Here is a 16,928-nt window from a genome sequence, read left to right on the forward strand (position 1 = left end):
TGATAATTCGACATGCATTTCTGACGTGTTGTGATATATGAATTTAATCACATAATTTATATATTTAATTTTATTAAATCTCCAACAATGGGATGAAAAGAACATTATCATTTGGTGCTAATAACGATGTATCTAAAAAAACTGGATCACTCGATATAGGATTTTAATTTCTGAAAACCAAATATCAAGTTAATCCAAAATTGTTCTAAAATTAATATTTATAATTTGGCTAGCATGGATAAAAACGTATGTAGCCCCGTCAATGGGTGCACATTAGATAGATTATCGGACTAATTCAGTAGTTTGCTAACTACGTTAATCAAATAAATCATATTGATTAAACATGTGTCAAATGTTCGCCCAAGAAAAATCTATCATTATTATTACAAAATTATAAGAAAAAAACTGTTTTTATCGGTGCATATATAAATATATGTCAATGATTTATAATTTATCAGACTCTATCATAACCGAAATAAAAAGGAGAAAAAATTTCAAACCACTCAAAATCGAATAAAATTATACAAGTATCATGCACAACAACTAAACATAGTATTGATAGCGATATTTGTACTGAAATTTCAATAATTAAGAAATTTAGAACTTCTACTAGGGAAACGATGAGTTCATAATATATAATTTTTCAATGTTATATTTCTTGGATAGAAAAAATAAATTTACTCTTTTTAAGTATAATAATAGTGAATAACTGATTTAGGTATTTTTTATATTCCCAAATTTTATTACAGAGAATTTATCAAATAACTGATAATTTTAATTGTGTAAGGCATAGTTTGGTACATGAGATAAGGGAGAGATTGATAAATAATCTTCCTTATCTCATGTTTGGTACCTTTTTAAAAAGCACATGATAATATTATGGACCGTTGATAAATAATTTTTTAGAAGGATAAAATGTCCCTTCTATTAGGCGTGATAATTTTAATTTAATGATAAAATACACTACAAATGACTTAATTACCCTCAATTTATAAATGATTTTTATAAATCTATGCTAGTAGGTAGAAATTAAAATCAAATAAATATTTTTATTTATTTTTATATATTATATAATACGATAATTATATAAATGAATTTGATATAATTATATAAATATCAATAAAATTATTAGTATCACTCGATTAACCTTAAAAATTTATATTTGACTTGACTCACAAAATCAATGGCTCAATTATCTTATTATATAATATATAAAATTAGGTAAAAATAAATAAATCATGCAAGCACTATCGGCGCATGAACAGATAAAAAATATGAACTCAAGCAACAACTTTGAAATTAAAAAATTTATTATGATAATGTTAATTTTGTTATTACAATCTAATATATAAATTTAATCGCTCTTATTAAAATCATATCAAACATTAAATATAATATCCTACATCTTATTTATCCTTAACTTATCATTATATTATATATCACATGTTTATTCTATCATGTGTACCAAACTATGCCTAAAGGTATACTAATAAATTAAGAGTATATTTTGCTAACTTGATTTATAGATTTTATCTCTTAAAATGAAACATTAAAAGTTTCTAATATTACAAGTAAGAAAATTGCCCATTTATATGAAATAAAATACACTTTCAAACTATTTATTCATTCAATAAAAGAATCTCTTAGAAAAACAGTCCAAACACTTGGTTCTCATTCCATTTTGGTTGCTCCTTTTTTTTATTTTATAAAATAAGTTTTTTTTTGTGAGACAGTGTTACGTATTTTTATTCGTGAGACAAGTCAATCATGCTCATATTTATAATAAAAAATATTATTCTTGACATATAAAACAAAATTTTTCATGAGTGACTTAAATAGAATATCTGTCTCACAAAATTGATCCGTAAGACCATCTCACGTGATTTTTTGTGCTGTTAAAGTGGAAGCAAGCAAGTGGAATGGGGAACATACACAACTTGAACTTTATATCATATTAGTAGGTTGTGATATACGGCGAAACGAAAGTTCAAACATACATAATTTGAACTCTACACACACAAGCTCTTAGGTAAATTGCGGAGTCTGAAACTACAAAGGAATATGTATATAAATGAATAACAAAATATATTTTTAAAAATTTTAAAATAAAATATGTCAATTTTTAAAATTAAAATGGTATCACACAAAAAAGACTACAAGAGAATTGGGATATGAATTTATGGGTAAAAGATATTTCGAATTGATAAAAAAAGTTATTCTAGGGCATTTAATTTATAATTTATAGTGTGTGTATATATATATATATATATATATATATATATATATTGTATTGTATCGTATTGTATGTATAGTTTGTTATACGGTTTGTATGTGTGTGTTATCTCTCTACACATTATCAATGCCTTGTTTTCATCTCACTCTCAGTTGCTTACTGCATATACATACACCTTCCTCTGTATGTATACATCAATAACAATATCAACGGTCTGATTCTTGAACTTTGTTACCACCACCTATATGCACGTACACGAACATCTCTCTCCCTCTTTGGTTTTCGTGCTCTGGGGAGTGAAATGTTGGATCTGAATGTTTTTGCGGCGTCGATCTCGGTGGATTACTCCGTCTCCGGGGATGATTTTCACCGCCAGAAGACTGCGGCTGGTGACGGGGATTCCGTGACTTCGACGAACACCTCGACGACTAATAATACAGCGGCGGATGATCGCGAAGATTCCAACAGCTCTAGTCGCCGGAATGCGTTCCTTTCCACGCTCAATTTCTCTATTCTCAACGGAAACGTTGTAGAAAACGGAGAAGACGTGGACCATAATGGCTTTGTTGATAAACACGAGTTGCAGCTTTTCCCAGGTGAGACGGAGTCGTTGGCTTCTCTGTCTTCTCCTACGGCGTCTTCCAGGTCTAAGTGTTGGTTGAATTTATCGCTGCCGGAGGTTTCGGTCGTAGGAGGGGCGGAATTGGGAGCTTACAAGGCGCAGGTTCCGGTGAATCGTTTGCAGCAGCCACCGGTGAAGAAGAGTAGGCGTGGGCCACGCTCTCGTAGCTCCCAATATCGAGGGGTTACCTTCTATCGGAGGACTGGAAGATGGGAATCTCATATCTGGTCCGTATATACATACATTTTACATTCAAAAGTGCATGCATGTATGTGGTGCGGGAGATTTCCGATTATCGGATGGTTTTAATGTCTTGAAGCACATATAGTTGTACGCTACGCTTTACCACTTGCATTTTGGTCATTTTTATCAGCAGTTGATTTCACAACTGCCTTTTTCAAATAAATTGCTGTATATGATTCTTCTGTGCTCACGGAGTTTTTTATGATGGATTTTGAGTGAGTTGAAGTTTCTTGTGATGGGTTGAATATCAATAACTTTTGGGGTCATCTTGTTTCTTCATTTTAACTGAATTTTGTATTTGTGGCAGGGATTGCGGCAAACAAGTCTATTTGGGTAAGAAACAGAGCAATATATTTTACCTGTTTCTTTTTTTTATAAAATTGTTGTTTTACTGAGAGTTACTCAGAATTGATCCCTAATTTCAGGTGGATTTGACACAGCTCATGTCGCAGCTAGGTGAGACTTTTGACTCGCAAATATAATTGACCATCTTGTAATTTTGAGCTATTCTTGATAGAACTTTTATTTATTGGATCTTTGTTTGATGGAAATATGTTAAACCATTTCAGAGCATACGATCGAGCGGCGATCAAGTTTCGTGGAGTTGATGCTGACATAAATTTCAATATCGGTGACTATGAAGAAGACTTGAAACAGGTTCACAGTGATGGGTTTTTCTCAATAGTAGATGTTTTATTTTTGGTTGTATAAACTTTAATAATGTCGTCTGCAGATGAAGAACTTGACCAAAGAAGAATTTGTTCATATTCTACGTCGGCAAAGTGCTGGATTCTCTCGAGCAAGCTCAAAGTACAGAACCCTACGTGCATGCGGTCGGTGGGAAGCAAGAACGGATCAATTCCTAGGGAAAAAGTAGGGTTACGATTTAATTTTCGTTTTTTTTTCTGGTATTCATTCTTTTCTGATGGTATTCATTCATTCAATTCCTAGGATTATGATGGTTTATTGCAGTGTACGTATGTATCTTGGATGATTTGATAACAAAGTAGAAGCTGCAAGTTGGTTTCGATTTTTTTTTTGTTTATCATTTGGGGCTCATCCAACAAACCTTCATTCAGGGCTTATGATAATAAAGCAGCCAGCAAATGTAATGGGAGTGAAGCAGTCATCAACTCTGAGCCTAGCATATATGATAGAGAGATAAGTATGAGTTCCAGAGACGGAGGTATAAGTTCAATCCCTGTTCCCCACTTCCACCCTTATCGCTGGTTGGCTGTTTCTTGTACAACAGGATTATCTCATACATCCGATTCTGTATGGGTGTGAAATTGTGGATGCAGGTAGTGGCAGCAGTCTTGATCTCAATCTTGGGATATCTTTAGCTTCATTTAGTCCAAAGGGTCACGAAAATACCGGAAATTTGCAGTTGCGATACGCATCTTGTGAAATGCCTGATGGGAAAATCATAAAGGTGCTTGTTTCTCCGTGAGCGTGCTTAAAATATTTGACTTTGAAGTTTGCATGTTCAGCAGCATATTCTCCTCACATAATTCATCTTCACACACATCTAACGTCAACGGTTAACATGCTGAGAAGGATCTTATATTTCGCATAAAGATTGCTGATATTTTCTGCACAATCACAGGTTGAGAACTCCTCAGCCGTTCTCCATGGGCTAGAAATGGCCACCAAGTATCCTAACATGTTGACCGGCGAATTCGCAACAAGCAACAAGGTCATTATTCTTTTTGCATTTGTTATCAACTCCATATTGCTGATATTTTCTTCTTATCAGTGATTCCAGTTTCTTATTATCTGACAATGAAATATTGTCTGATCGTTAGGAAAGAGGGATAGTAACAAACACTGAAGCAAACCCTTTCCCTGTATTCCATAACTGGCCCTGGAAAATGCAAAGCCACGGTGTGGTCAATCCCATCCCTCTTTTAACTTCTGCAGCATCATCAGGATTCTCTTTCCAAGGCATTCAATGACACTTATCTGTGGCAAGAACCTCGGAAGCATATCACTGCAGCAGCGTCACCTTAAGATGTTTCTACTTAGTTATTCGTACAACCGATTCAATAAGAGACTGAAGGTCAATGTGATGTACAGATTGACATAATAGCTAGAATACTCGGCATTGCTATTATTGCGTATAATACTTGTGCAATTATTTCCCCCTATAAAATACGCAGAGTAAATGAGTTGTCAATCGCGGCCTTCTGCTACACCAAGTTATACAATGCTAACAAGTTTACCACTACTAATATATCTTAATCTGATATTTTAATACTAACAAAAGAAACTAATTTTAACAAAAGAAACACTAAATAACAATCCACGAGTTAATTATCGGTCGATTTTGTACTTTTGTTTTTCTTTTTAATATTTAAAGTCTACGCCTTTCAAGTTATCCAATCAAGTCACATATTACACTGTCACACATTTTTACACATAAAATACGACACTAAATCAGATATATACATTTCCATGTTCATATCTAAAAATAGAGTAGGTTTCTTGTGAGACGGTCTCACGAATCTTTATCTGTGAGACGGGTCAACCTTACCGATATTCACAATAAAAAGTAATATTTTTAGCATAAAAATATTATTTTTTATGGATGACCCAAATAAGAGATCTATCTCATAAATATGACCTGTGAGACGTCTCATACAAATTTTTACCTTAAAAATAAGGTCAAAATTCTTTACTTCTAATAAGAATGGCTGAAATCTTTCGATGAATGGATCATAAGCTATATCCCCAATGTAGAAATTAACAGACCGTGGATGTTAGAAACAGGCCTAGGAAAAGAGGTCAATCACATGATTTGGAAAGAGTAGTCTATTCCTAGTCTGATTACTGTGATAGATGATTGTAGAATGAATTGACCAGCGGTAGAGTCGGCTTGTCTGAATTATCCTAGAGATATCAAATGTAATTGGGCAAAAACTTGTGTGAGGCGGTATTATAGGTCGTATTTTGTGAGAAATATATCTTATTTGGGTCATCCATAATATTACTTTTTATTGTGAATATCGGTAGGGTTGACCCGTCTCACAAGAGACTTACTCATGTAGTTGTACTTGTACTATCTTTCTACCTTATTTAATTTATTTAATGAAAGTAATTTCATTAGAAAAGAAAGAAGCAACACCTAGTGTAGAGATAATTTATATGATTACTATTAAAACAACGGTAAATGATATAAAGTTATTATGAATAACTAATAACATGTTTAGTTTAATTGATTAGGATTGCCTTTAATACTTTGATTAAATAAAAGATCACAATTTTGTAAGAAAAGTGAGATTATATTATGAGTATTTTTTTCATTTTTTTTTTGTTTATATAGACCATATATTATTTATTTTTAATTAATGACTAAAAATAATGTCCGTTTCCAATTAGACCTCTTTTGAGATGTCGACCTGAATCATATATATTTTTAATTTTAAAAATAATATTTTTTCAGAAATCAAATCAATTTTCAAATATTTAACTGTTCGTTTGAATACTCATTGGTTCGGGGACCAATAATTAATAAACATTCAATGAGTCAAAGGCTCGATTTGCAAGAGCTCAGCCCAATTCAGCCTACATCCGCTATTTCTCCCCCGACTCATGCAAATTACTACTGAAGTCTGAACCTGGGAACGGGCGCAGCAAAAGGTAGATTTTTTTCTCTCGATTTATTTATTCATATTCCCGTTTAATCCAAAGAATACGTCAAAAAATTTTCAGATGATGTTCGGGTTCGATAATGGTTGAATCTCTATTGATTTGTGGTTAATGCTTATTAAAGGGTTGTAGGTAGAATTGATGACGAAATGATTATTTTAAGAAATTCGATTCTTGTTGAAATTTAAAAGTTGTTAATGGATTTCTTAACCTAAATTCTGCGTAAAGTGGTCTTCTATGCATTTTAGATTTTTAGTGACTGCCGCAGATAATATTTGACTAGTTGGTAGGAGTGAAAATTTGAGATTGATCTTTTCTAGTATGCTGATTATTACCAGTCGGTGTACAATTTGCTTCTGATTAAAAGTTCTAAAATTGGATTATTTTTCTGTGGGATGCTACAGGAAATATCTTATCAATTTCCCGCATCTGTGTGAAATTAAATTAAATTAGATAAAATCCGACAGTTTGTTCGGAAATCATTGTTATTCTCTTAAGTCTTAAACGCCAAATGTTTCTGGTAGCATATGCTTTCAGTTATACTTTTGTGAATTCTGATAGTATTGATTGTAACTTCTGGTTAAAGATGGCTAGCAGCTCAGATGTGGCAGGAGATCCAGTCCCGGCATCATCCGTGTTGATGGCAGCTGCCAAGCACATTGGAACTAGGTGCCGTGGTGAGAATGTAGCATTTTTGAAGTGCAAGAAGGATGATCCGAACCCTGAGAAATGTCTCGACAAAGGACGTCAAGTTACACAGTGTGTGCTTCACCTGTAAGTAGCTGGTTTACTAGAAATTTTTTATGCCGACAGAATCTTTCTTTTTATAGCAACCCTGCCAGTGAGTGCTAGGTATTTTTCCTTCTTTGTTTATTTGCTTCTGAGAAGGTTGCTCCTAGTTTAGGTAGGACTCGCTCTTTTCGATTGACTTGAAAACATCTAATTATAAGTTTGCTCAAAGTCGTGGGAATATCAAGTAAAAAGATGACTCATCAGGTCAGTCTTTTTTTGCTAAAAGCGGATTTAAGATCTTTGTGGTTTAATTTGAATACTATTGTTCATAATGTGGAGTGTTTTGACTGCCAGGCTTGTGTAACAATGTGCTTGGGCATTGCATTTGCCACTGTATTTTCACGTTGAAAGTTCTGCCGATGGATTTGACTTAAATGTTTATGTATGAGTTTGAAACTACTTATCCCTGAAGCTCTCTACCGTTCATTTTGCAAGTTTTTCTTCTTCTTTTTTTGAAGGGATTTTGCAAGTTTTCAGTAGTTTTTCATTTTTAAAGTCTGGTATAATCGAAGCTGTGCTTTTTTGTTAGAAGTTACGTCCATGTTATATCTGTCGAACAGTGTATATATGTTTGCTCATGTACTTTATTTAGACCTTAAACTTTTGAGGCCTTTATTAAAAGGTCTCCAACTCTCGAATGCATTGTTGCTAAACTCTGATAATCAATATTTGAGATGAAACGCTAAGAAATAAATTTCAGATACAAGTCCCTGCTGTATTGTTGTGGGATTTTTTATTCTCTTCACTAAGACCAGAACTTCCACATTAACAATCACGAATGCTCATGTTTGGAAATCATACCTTTCAGTATAACTATGTTATCACCTCAACCCACTCAGTCAAGCCAAATTTGGTGCCTCCAGTAGCAAATTCGAATCGCCGTCCTTTATCTCATTCTTCCATCTTTACTCAGCCGGCTTTCACGACATATGTGCGTATTATTTTGATAAGAAACACAATTCAATAACAAAATCAAATTGTACAAATGAAGGATAAGGCATCCTTCTCACCCATGTTAAGGAAAACACAAATTAACAATACATGTTGCTAAATTTGGTTCCTCTAGTAACAAATTTGAATTGCCGTCCTTTATCTCATTCTTCCATCCTTACTCAGCCGCCTTTCACGACATATGTGCGTATTATTTTGATAAGAAACACAATTCAATAACAAAATCAAATTGTACAAATGAAGGATAAGGCATCCTTCTCCCTCATATATCTCGATGAAACCTTCAAACCCCATAGGGAAATTTGGGATTTTTTCCTTTGCACCACAAGGAAATCTATGAGAATAATCAACACTCTCTTCAAACTCCTAGTAGATTCGCAACATGTGCTTGAAATGCTTATGATGAAGTTTAGACTGAAGTAGGACTAAAATATGTAAAATGTTGCTCGAAACTCAACTTTTCTGTCCCCTTCATTCTCTGGCCAAATTTTATAAATGTCAACTTTTGCTTGTGCGTTTATAGATTCACCGAATTTTTTCTCTGCAGGCTGAGAGATCTTCACCAGAATTGCAACAAAGAATTAGATTCATATGCTGGATGCATGTATTATCACACAAATGAATTCGAACTTTGTCGCAAAGAGCAAGCTGTGTTTGAGAAAGCCTGCCCCTTGTGATGGACATATCTCCCATCTTGTGAACATAATAAGTAGTTCTGCAACGAGCCGACGTTTTCCGATTCAATGTACTTGGAATTAATGTTTTTCTTTGTCGTATGGTAAAGATTGCTTGCTGAAATTGCATTTCTGTGTCTAGAAACGCACCCTGTTTTGATGTCAAGACTCTTTATTCTTATCGTTTGGTTCATGTTTAACTGTGTATTTCTTTTTTGGCTGCCTTTATAAGTTGGTTCTCTAATTTTTCGGCTAAAATTGCAAGATTGTTCATGACAATAATTTCATTGTAGCGATAATTTTTATTTATAAATCCCCAAATTTTTTATATGAATTACATTTTAATTTATTTTTGTTTTTTAATCATAGGTTCGACATGATAAGAGGTTTAGTCTGGTTGGTAGCTCTTATATGAGACCGTTTCAAAAATTTAAATCTGTGAGTCGACTCGATATATATATCTGAAATAAAAAATAAGTTCTTTGGTCTGAAAAATAACACAAAAACTTTTGTGACACTGTTTCACAAGTCAAATTTATTTGGCATATTTCTAATGTCTATTAAAAATATTATTATTATATATATATATTTTTATAAATATAGAGATGGTCAATCAATATCATAAATATAAATCCGCAAGATTGTTTCACGGTATGCTCACTCATAATACTCGTGATACGAAATAGTTCTATTTTAGTATATATTTGTATAAATATAAGAAACTATTATGTTTTTATTAAGTAGATGAAATATGTGTTTTAAAAAAGTGAAAAAAAAAATCAAAACATATTATTAATGATAATTATCTATCTCTATACCTCGAAACACATACAAACCATGGTAAACGTTCTTTCTTTAAAAAAAATATCAAATTAATTCCCTGATCTAAAATTTGACGAAGGATACGAAAATATTTTTCCAAATAGCGCTGAGCTGAGCAAGCCGCAGCGGAATCTGACGCGAATTCTGCAGTATTTGGGCAGGCGGGAAGAACCCAACGATTGTTATGTTGCCAATTTGTTTAAACTGTAAGATTAGATTTGTGAATTCGGGGAGGAAATGTCTGATTGTGCTCTTAGTGAATGTTATATTCAGTAAAACAATGGACAATGAAATGCATATTTTTGGGTATTTTTGTACTTCACACAAGTTTGACGAGGAACTTGGTGATTCAACATTTTATTTATTGCAACAATTTGATTTTCTGTTTCTAGATAGCAAAACATTGAGCTTAGGAGCACAAGATAATTGGCTTGTGGAGCCTCGAATCTCTCTAGAACAGCTTGGATTCAATCAATCTCTGGGCTTGAAAATATTGTTATTGTTCGGATTGGATCATTTGCACCCGCCACAGACAGATGTCTCTTGTCAACAGGTTCCTGTTTCTAAACGGTATCAGTTCACATGCAGCAGGCGCTCCTCCTGTGACAACCTTACTTGAAGTTCACCCAGGTGCACTGCCACAAACACCACCTTACCTTACAGTTTCACATTTCTTGAATTCCTTGAGAATCGGAAATAAGAGTTTGATGATCGGGTAGAAAACTGCAGTTTATTGATGCATTCTATTCATCATGTGTTTTGTCGTATTCAGGTGCATACACGACGACCCGGACTCACAGAAATTGTTCAGAAATCTTATTTTGGGATAGACACTTGCAGAGACTAACAAATTCCTTCAAATTATTGCTAAAATCCAACCCAAAGTTTTTATTTGGAAAACTTGAAAAAAATGAAGTCTTGTTTATGGAATTATCGAATCGGGCAATACCATGGGACTCCAAGATTCAATGCTTGATTAACGATTCAATGAGAAAAGCCGTGCCCTTTGTTTTGAACGAGAGGGAAAGTGGGGAGGAGATTGCAATCACTATACTTGTGAGTGGAAATTCAGAGAATTTGAGTTGTTTGGAGGATGGCTTTGATGAGAGAAGTGTTTCCGATGTTTTGGATGTGCATGTCCATGTTGGCACATATGTTTCACCGGTGTTTGGTGTTGGTGTGAATGGAGCACGTCTAGCAGTTGTTGGTCGGGGAAGGGATTTGGGAAATGCAAAATACTCGGAATGGGTCAGGTAACTATGCCCCTTCTTGTAAATCCGCTTTTATTTGGATTATTGTATCTACATGCGGTAAGGACATTGTTGTAGTAGTATGAATAGTAGCAGTTACTTTATGTGTTTTTGATGGAGAGATTAATAATAGATTTTACTGGTAGGTTGAGGAAATCTTTGGAGAAGCTGAGGCCACCTTCTGTTACTGAACTTTTATTGTCAAATGATGGAGATCATATTTTAGAAGGCTGTTTGACAAACTTTTTTGTTGTATGTCAGAAGGTGAGGTGTAAATTACTATTATCATGTGCATGTGATCAGTCTTGGTAATTATAGTATAAGCTATATGTTTTAAAACAAAATCAACTTTTAACATGCACCATGGGCATAAATCGGGACATGTTGTCGTTAGTTCAAGAATATCTTGGGAAATTTTTAACAACTTTCTCAAATTTTCTTTTTCGAGTATTTCTGTACCACCCCTGAGTTTGTCGGAGGTGATTTCTATTGACAATGTCTAGGTTTGTTGATTAATGAGAAAAAACCTTACGCTAAACACGGGAGAGAATCTAATGATAGAGCGACTACCATGAGAACTGCATATACATCTGAGTGGAGATCGAAGGTTATTCATTGGCCTGCGGAGATATATGTCTTCATTTAGCTCTTATGTCCAAATTATTGATAGATTTTTGGAGTACACGAATGTGCATAGAAATTCTCTCTACCTATTAGTTATAATTATCTGTGGTCGTAGCTAATCATTTACTCATCAAGGCTAACATGATTAAAATGCTCATCCGACTCCAGAGTTTGGTTTTCCAAAAGTTAGATCCAATTCAATATGTGTATATAAAGATAATTTACCCACTTTTTCCCTTTAAGTTTGTTTGTTTATGGGTAAAGTAGCTCTTTTTTATTAACATATAATTTCTTTTAATGTACTGTACATGGTAATAATATTATCATTTTGAGTGAAGTGCTTTAATTTAATTCTCATTCGTTGCAAGTGTCGCCTGTATCCACTTTGTAGTTCGACATTTATATAAAATGGTCTAATAGTGTTTTTTGTATTCTTGTATATGTATTTTGCGGACAAATTATATTTATAACCTCTGTGAAATATGTAAAAAACAAAATACATCTTGTGTAAAATTAAAAGGTCTTTTCAAACCCCATGTTTTTAAAAGTCAGGAACACTTGCTCCATTTGCACGGGGTTTTACGCTTGATTTTTATAAACACAAGGTTTTAAAATATCATTAATTTTATATTGGTTATGCACTTTTTTGGGTTTTCATATGGGGACTAAACGTTATTTGCCCGATATTTAGCTGTTGCGCATTTTCTGGTGAAACTCGCAAGATAATGATTGCATTGGAACACCTCCTGTTCATTTCTCTATCAAGTCCAGTCACAGGCAGCATCTTTTGTTATCATATGCACAAGATTAATGTGTGCAAATGTATGATTTGTTTTCGATGCTTTATGTTTTGAATCTGCAGAATAAAGATGACGTCTTTGATAATTCTGAGCGAAATGGCTTGCCAACATCCAGTTTTTTTGAAATCCAAACTGCTCCACTTGGTGATGGTGTGCTTCCTGGAGTCGTACGCCAAGTGATCGTAGAGTACACTTTTTTCATTCTCTTTCTAATCTCACTCACAAGCGCATGAACAGATATTTCATCAGAAACTGTGGCAATACAACTTACCTTTATCCTGATAAGTATGGTCAAAAGTAAAGGGGAGATATATTTTCTTTATCACTATAAATCTGATATTTGCTGAAGGATTGTCCATTATCTTGAAGATTATGTTTTTCATTATTTATCAGGTTTGCTTGCATTAAAAATGTCACATTTTGCAGCATATGCTTGAAAATTGGAATTCCTTTTCGAGAAACTGCGCCATCATGGTCACAACGTGAATTATGGACTGAAGCATTCATTACAAGTAAGTTTTATTCAATCTAAACTTGAACCAAATTTTAGTACTCATGGTTTAAATCTCTGACATTTCTTGTATTTGAAGATTGTAGAAATTATTTCCTTGGCTTCTTCTAGCTGTCTTTGTCACAATAATTTATGGCAATGGAATTTTCTCGATAAGAAAACTTGAAACCTTACCTTGTTAACCATTTTAAAATGCTGAACAACTTTAGATATTGACTTTTATTCAAGTTATCAGGAATGTATTTCTTGTTCCATCATGATTGCTCTATGGATTTATTAGACATTTAGATTATAGAAATAGCATCACGTTTTTTGGGTAATTAAGTCTTCTGCCATGTTTTATTGACAGATAGCCTCAGACTTCTACAACATGTAGAAGCAATCCAAACTCCTAGTACATGGAAGTCTGTAGAATCAAAAACTTGGGAGGAGATAACGTGGGTGGAAAAAAAATTTGAGGTGCGTGATCGATCAGTGGTGGGCCCAATAATTTTTTGGGGGGTGAGGTTGGCAAAACTTGGATTATTTGAAAAATTGCACATTAAATTTTTATTTTTCTTACTTGAGGGGGTGTGACTCTCCTCTCCCCCTTCTGCTGCATGTGCCCTCGTCTGTGATCATGTATTGGCAGTGAATGAATATAATTTGGAATTGTCATTAATGATTGACGGTCTTTGTTGATCTTTGTTCTGATATCAGGATGTTCCTGGAAGGATTACGTCAATCATCCAGGTAAAATTTGTAGCTTACATCCTTGTTTTCAGTATCATTAATGTGTGGTAGGTTTTTATGTTTACTCGCCGATTGGGATGTAAACGAGCGGAGCGGGGTCGAACACTGTCAGGCTCGAGCTCGAGTCGTTTAAGATATGTTTTGTGTTAAGTGTGCGTGAGTGAGATAAATACTGAGATTGGTGACCTCCTGAGAAGTTCTCGTATGTTAAGCTGCTGACGTTGTGATACTCAATCTGATTGGCTATGTGGGCTGTAAAAGAATGACACCAGATCTTAACGGGTAAATACTGTCTCTGTTAAGAATAGGACCCCGGAGGTAGGGAAATGGTGAGACTGATCTCTGAGAGATATGAGACAACACCAGCAGATAGACACACACCTCTCCAGACTCATGGCCTAACAGCCCGACTCATAAGCGCCAAAGTAGGTGCACTTTGCGGTGGCACTGCCACAAGTGTAAGGAAATAAAGTAGCGTATTGGCTAATAGCTATAGTTTTTGGCCTAGTGGTAAGCGCTTAATACTAACAATTGATATTAGAGAGCGAGGTCATGGGTTCAAGTCACCTAAGAAGCATATTTCTATACTTCATAGGGGGGATGTTGTGTTAAACATGCATGAGTAAGAATAATACTGAGATAAACAACCTCTCGGGAAGTTCTAGTATGTCAATTGTCAAGCTGCTGATATTGTGTCGCTTGATCTTGTTGGCTAGGTAGACCGTAAAATAGTGATGCCAGATCTTAACGGGTAAATACTGTCTCCGTTGGGGACATGGCCGACAATAAGAAAATGGTAAGACTGATCTCTAAGGGATATGAGACAATATCAGTAGATAGACACGCATCTCCCCGAACTCATGGCTTAACAGCCCAACCCATCAGCACCCAAGTAGGTGCACTCTGCGCTGCCACAAGTATAAGGAGATAAAGTTGTGCCTCGGCTAACAACTATAGGTTTTGGTCTAGTGGTAAGCGCTTGATACTAATAATATGTATGAGCTCGAGCTCAATTCGAGTTTTTATCATTAGGCTCGAGCTCGGCTTGTTTGAACATTACAAAACTCGTGAATAGCTCGAGCTCGGTTAATTAATAGCTCGTTTATCATGTTTAATGAGTCTGGCTCGAGCTCGGGTCGTTAAATAGACTCGTTTTCGAGCTCGTTAAACAAACTCATTTTTAAGGTCTTCGAGCATTCTTAGCCAAAGGCCAACTAATATATGAAAATTTGAAGGGTGAGTTTCTCATTTTATGGCATTGACATGTCTAGCTCTGTCATTAAAACTTAAACGAGGGACAACAAATAAACAATACATGTTACTAAATTCACGGCCCAACAGATAAGCTTAACAATGATCTCGAACGTATTTTTACAGGATCGAGTTCCGAGTAGCTTGGTTTGTTTACATCTCCACTTGCATAGTCACTGTAAGTTAGGAGAACATAAAGTGCACGTGGTTTGCTAATACTGTATGTGTCGTATCTGCCCCCTGCTAAAGTTTGGATGCCTTTGTGCGATAGTGACTGAATTCTTAGATTTTCCTGTATCTAAGCACTAAGGACGTTACACATTTTTGCGAAAAGTTACAATTGTTCCTCTGCAGCTATTCCATAAAGGTGAAATTTAGAAATTATGTCCGTTCTCTTTGAAAACCCTCGACGTGGATAATCCTAGTGTCCATTTTGATCTTCTCCATCATGTCTGTGTACTGATTTTCCACAGCATACTGATGCTAGTCACTTGTTTTTGGGTGACACTGGAGCAGAGACATATTTTGGAACAAGCTGGCGTAGAGGCATTTCCATTAGTTTCATTTGAGGATGGATAGCTAGCCCCTTTGGCCACCTGCATTGAATTGAAACTGCTTTTCAACAGAGAACCATCCATGGCCCAAGCAACATCAGTTTTATTTAAAAAATTTATCCTCTATTTTCGATGATCTCTGGGCGTGACACTACTATTCACTGCTCTAGACTCTAATTTACTCGATTAGATTAATATTGGCCTGTGGTTTTATCACGTCCTAACTAGTTCAAGTTCTGCAACATTTGTTTATCTTTGTCATTTTGATCTTTATAATTTTGTCTCTGTCATTTTCATATTTATGTTAACAAATTTCAATTTTTCTTTGTTATCTTTATTTTTATGAAATTTTAGTCATATTTCCAATTTGCCACTAATGTGGGCTTCCGTGAGAAGAAAATAATAATTTTGCCAATTTTTTTAAAACAGAATCAAGACATTTAAGAATCAAAATCATAAAACCAAAATTATAATTTTTTCAATTCTGTATGTCTGTACTGTCTTAGAATCCATTTAAGAACAAAAACTTTTGCATTTAGGTTTATATACGGACAGAACAAGAATGAAACTACAAACACTTCTAACAGTTTAGATGCTATATATATATTTGTAAAGCATTTATTTGAAATTTAACTTATGACCAGTTTGGATACAAAAGCGCATGCTTAAAAAAAAATATTTCATTTACAAACAAGAAAACACCTCTAGATTAGGATAAATATTAAAAAATCGAAAGAGACCGATGATTTTTAACTCATATGATACCAAAATCTCAAGTTTATGACGATATTTTGAGTCGAGACCCAATTATAAAAAACTTCTCTCCAACGAAAAAAATTCAAAAAAATGTCATTCAAATTTGAATTATGATTTTTTTTAAAAAAAAAAGTAATTTGAATCAAGAAGTTAATGAGAGAAATTCCAAAAATATATTACCCGTTTACAAGAAAGCTCTGTGCATGTTGCGAGTAGAAGGCGTCACTAAACATCAATAATTATTCAATAGCGATCTTTATTATCCATAATAGCCGTCAACACACAAATATAAGTAAATTGATATTTTATTTCTATAAATTTTAATTATATATGAATATTCTGATCCATATGGGATTAGTTGGTTATACGTAGAAATAAAGATCAAATATTATCATTTACTTAAATATGTTACTGAGATTCAAAAAAGTAGGAGTGGGTTATGTATAATTCCATGGATTTGCTTTT

At 34.2% G+C, this 16,928-nt stretch overlaps 3 protein-coding genes across 12 annotated transcripts; all 3 read left to right on the forward strand.

The window, feature by feature from the left end:
- Positions 1-2,321: 2,321 nt before the first annotated feature.
- LOC142540501 (ethylene-responsive transcription factor RAP2-7-like) lies at positions 2,322-5,211 on the forward strand. 2 transcript variants are annotated; one of them, XM_075646703.1, is made up of 9 exons: positions 2,322-3,082; positions 3,406-3,431; positions 3,524-3,554; positions 3,668-3,755; positions 3,832-3,971; positions 4,178-4,284; positions 4,400-4,530; positions 4,705-4,794; positions 4,904-5,211. In XM_075646703.1, exons 1-9 carry the CDS (start codon positions 2,535-2,537, stop codon positions 5,051-5,053), a joined length of 1,311 nt encoding a protein of 436 aa, XP_075502818.1. In that variant the 5' UTR covers positions 2,322-2,534; the 3' UTR covers positions 5,054-5,211. The 2 variants fall into 2 exon arrangements, with proteins under 2 accessions (XP_075502818.1, XP_075502819.1); XM_075646704.1 differs by having other exon boundaries at positions 4,909-5,211.
- Positions 5,212-6,598: 1,387 nt separating this feature from the next.
- On the forward strand, positions 6,599-9,363 carry LOC142540503 (NADH dehydrogenase [ubiquinone] 1 alpha subcomplex subunit 8-B-like). Its single transcript, XM_075646714.1, has 3 exons — positions 6,599-6,737; positions 7,333-7,520; positions 9,037-9,363. The coding sequence occupies exons 2-3, from the start codon at positions 7,333-7,335 to the stop codon at positions 9,164-9,166; spliced, it is 318 nt and encodes a 105-aa protein (XP_075502829.1). The 5' UTR covers positions 6,599-6,737; the 3' UTR covers positions 9,167-9,363.
- On the forward strand, positions 6,623-16,029 carry LOC142540502 (uncharacterized). 9 transcript variants are annotated; one of them, XM_075646705.1, is made up of 9 exons: positions 6,623-6,737; positions 10,378-10,615; positions 10,758-11,238; positions 11,382-11,499; positions 12,722-12,846; positions 13,086-13,171; positions 13,520-13,671; positions 13,870-13,902; positions 15,627-16,029. In XM_075646705.1, the coding sequence occupies exons 2-9, from the start codon at positions 10,522-10,524 to the stop codon at positions 15,720-15,722; spliced, it is 1,185 nt and encodes a 394-aa protein (XP_075502820.1). In that variant the 5' UTR covers positions 6,623-6,737; positions 10,378-10,521; the 3' UTR covers positions 15,723-16,029. The 9 variants fall into 9 exon arrangements, 8 of the variants coding, with proteins under 8 accessions (XP_075502820.1, XP_075502825.1, XP_075502826.1 ...); XM_075646710.1 differs by having other exon boundaries at positions 15,670-16,029; XM_075646711.1 differs by having other exon boundaries at positions 13,520-13,629.
- Positions 16,030-16,928: the final 899 nt, after the last annotated feature.

Source organism: Primulina tabacum, chromosome 3, assembly GCF_025594145.1.
Source record: "Primulina tabacum isolate GXHZ01 chromosome 3, ASM2559414v2, whole genome shotgun sequence".
Taxonomy (NCBI): Eukaryota; Viridiplantae; Streptophyta; class Magnoliopsida; order Lamiales; family Gesneriaceae; genus Primulina; species Primulina tabacum.

What these genes read in the sequence shown, in the direction of transcription:
- LOC142540503 (XM_075646714.1), top strand. Translation starts at nt 7,333, where the DNA reads ATGGCTAGCAGCTCAGATGTGGCAGGAGATCCAGTCCCGGCATCATCC. An exon ending in ACACAGTGTGTGCTTCACCT is followed by an intron (nt 7,521 to 9,036) that starts GTAAGTAGCTGG and finishes TTTTCTCTGCAG; the next exon opens with GCTGAGAGATCTTCACCAGA.
- LOC142540502 (XM_075646705.1), top strand. Translation starts at nt 10,522, where the DNA reads ATGTCTCTTGTCAACAGGTTCCTGTTTCTAAACGGTATCAGTTCACAT. An exon ending in GACTGAAGCATTCATTACAA is followed by an intron (nt 13,172 to 13,519) that starts GTAAGTTTTATT and finishes TTTTATTGACAG; the next exon opens with ATAGCCTCAGACTTCTACAA. An exon ending in GCCCAATAATTTTTTGGGGG is followed by an intron (nt 13,672 to 13,869) that starts GTGAGGTTGGCA and finishes TTCTGATATCAG; the next exon opens with GATGTTCCTGGAAGGATTAC.
- LOC142540501 (XM_075646703.1), top strand. Translation starts at nt 2,535, where the DNA reads ATGTTGGATCTGAATGTTTTTGCGGCGTCGATCTCGGTGGATTACTCC. An exon ending in GATCAATTCCTAGGGAAAAA is followed by an intron (nt 3,972 to 4,177) that starts GTAGGGTTACGA and finishes ACCTTCATTCAG; the next exon opens with GGCTTATGATAATAAAGCAG. An exon ending in TATGAGTTCCAGAGACGGAG is followed by an intron (nt 4,285 to 4,399) that starts GTATAAGTTCAA and finishes TTGTGGATGCAG; the next exon opens with GTAGTGGCAGCAGTCTTGAT.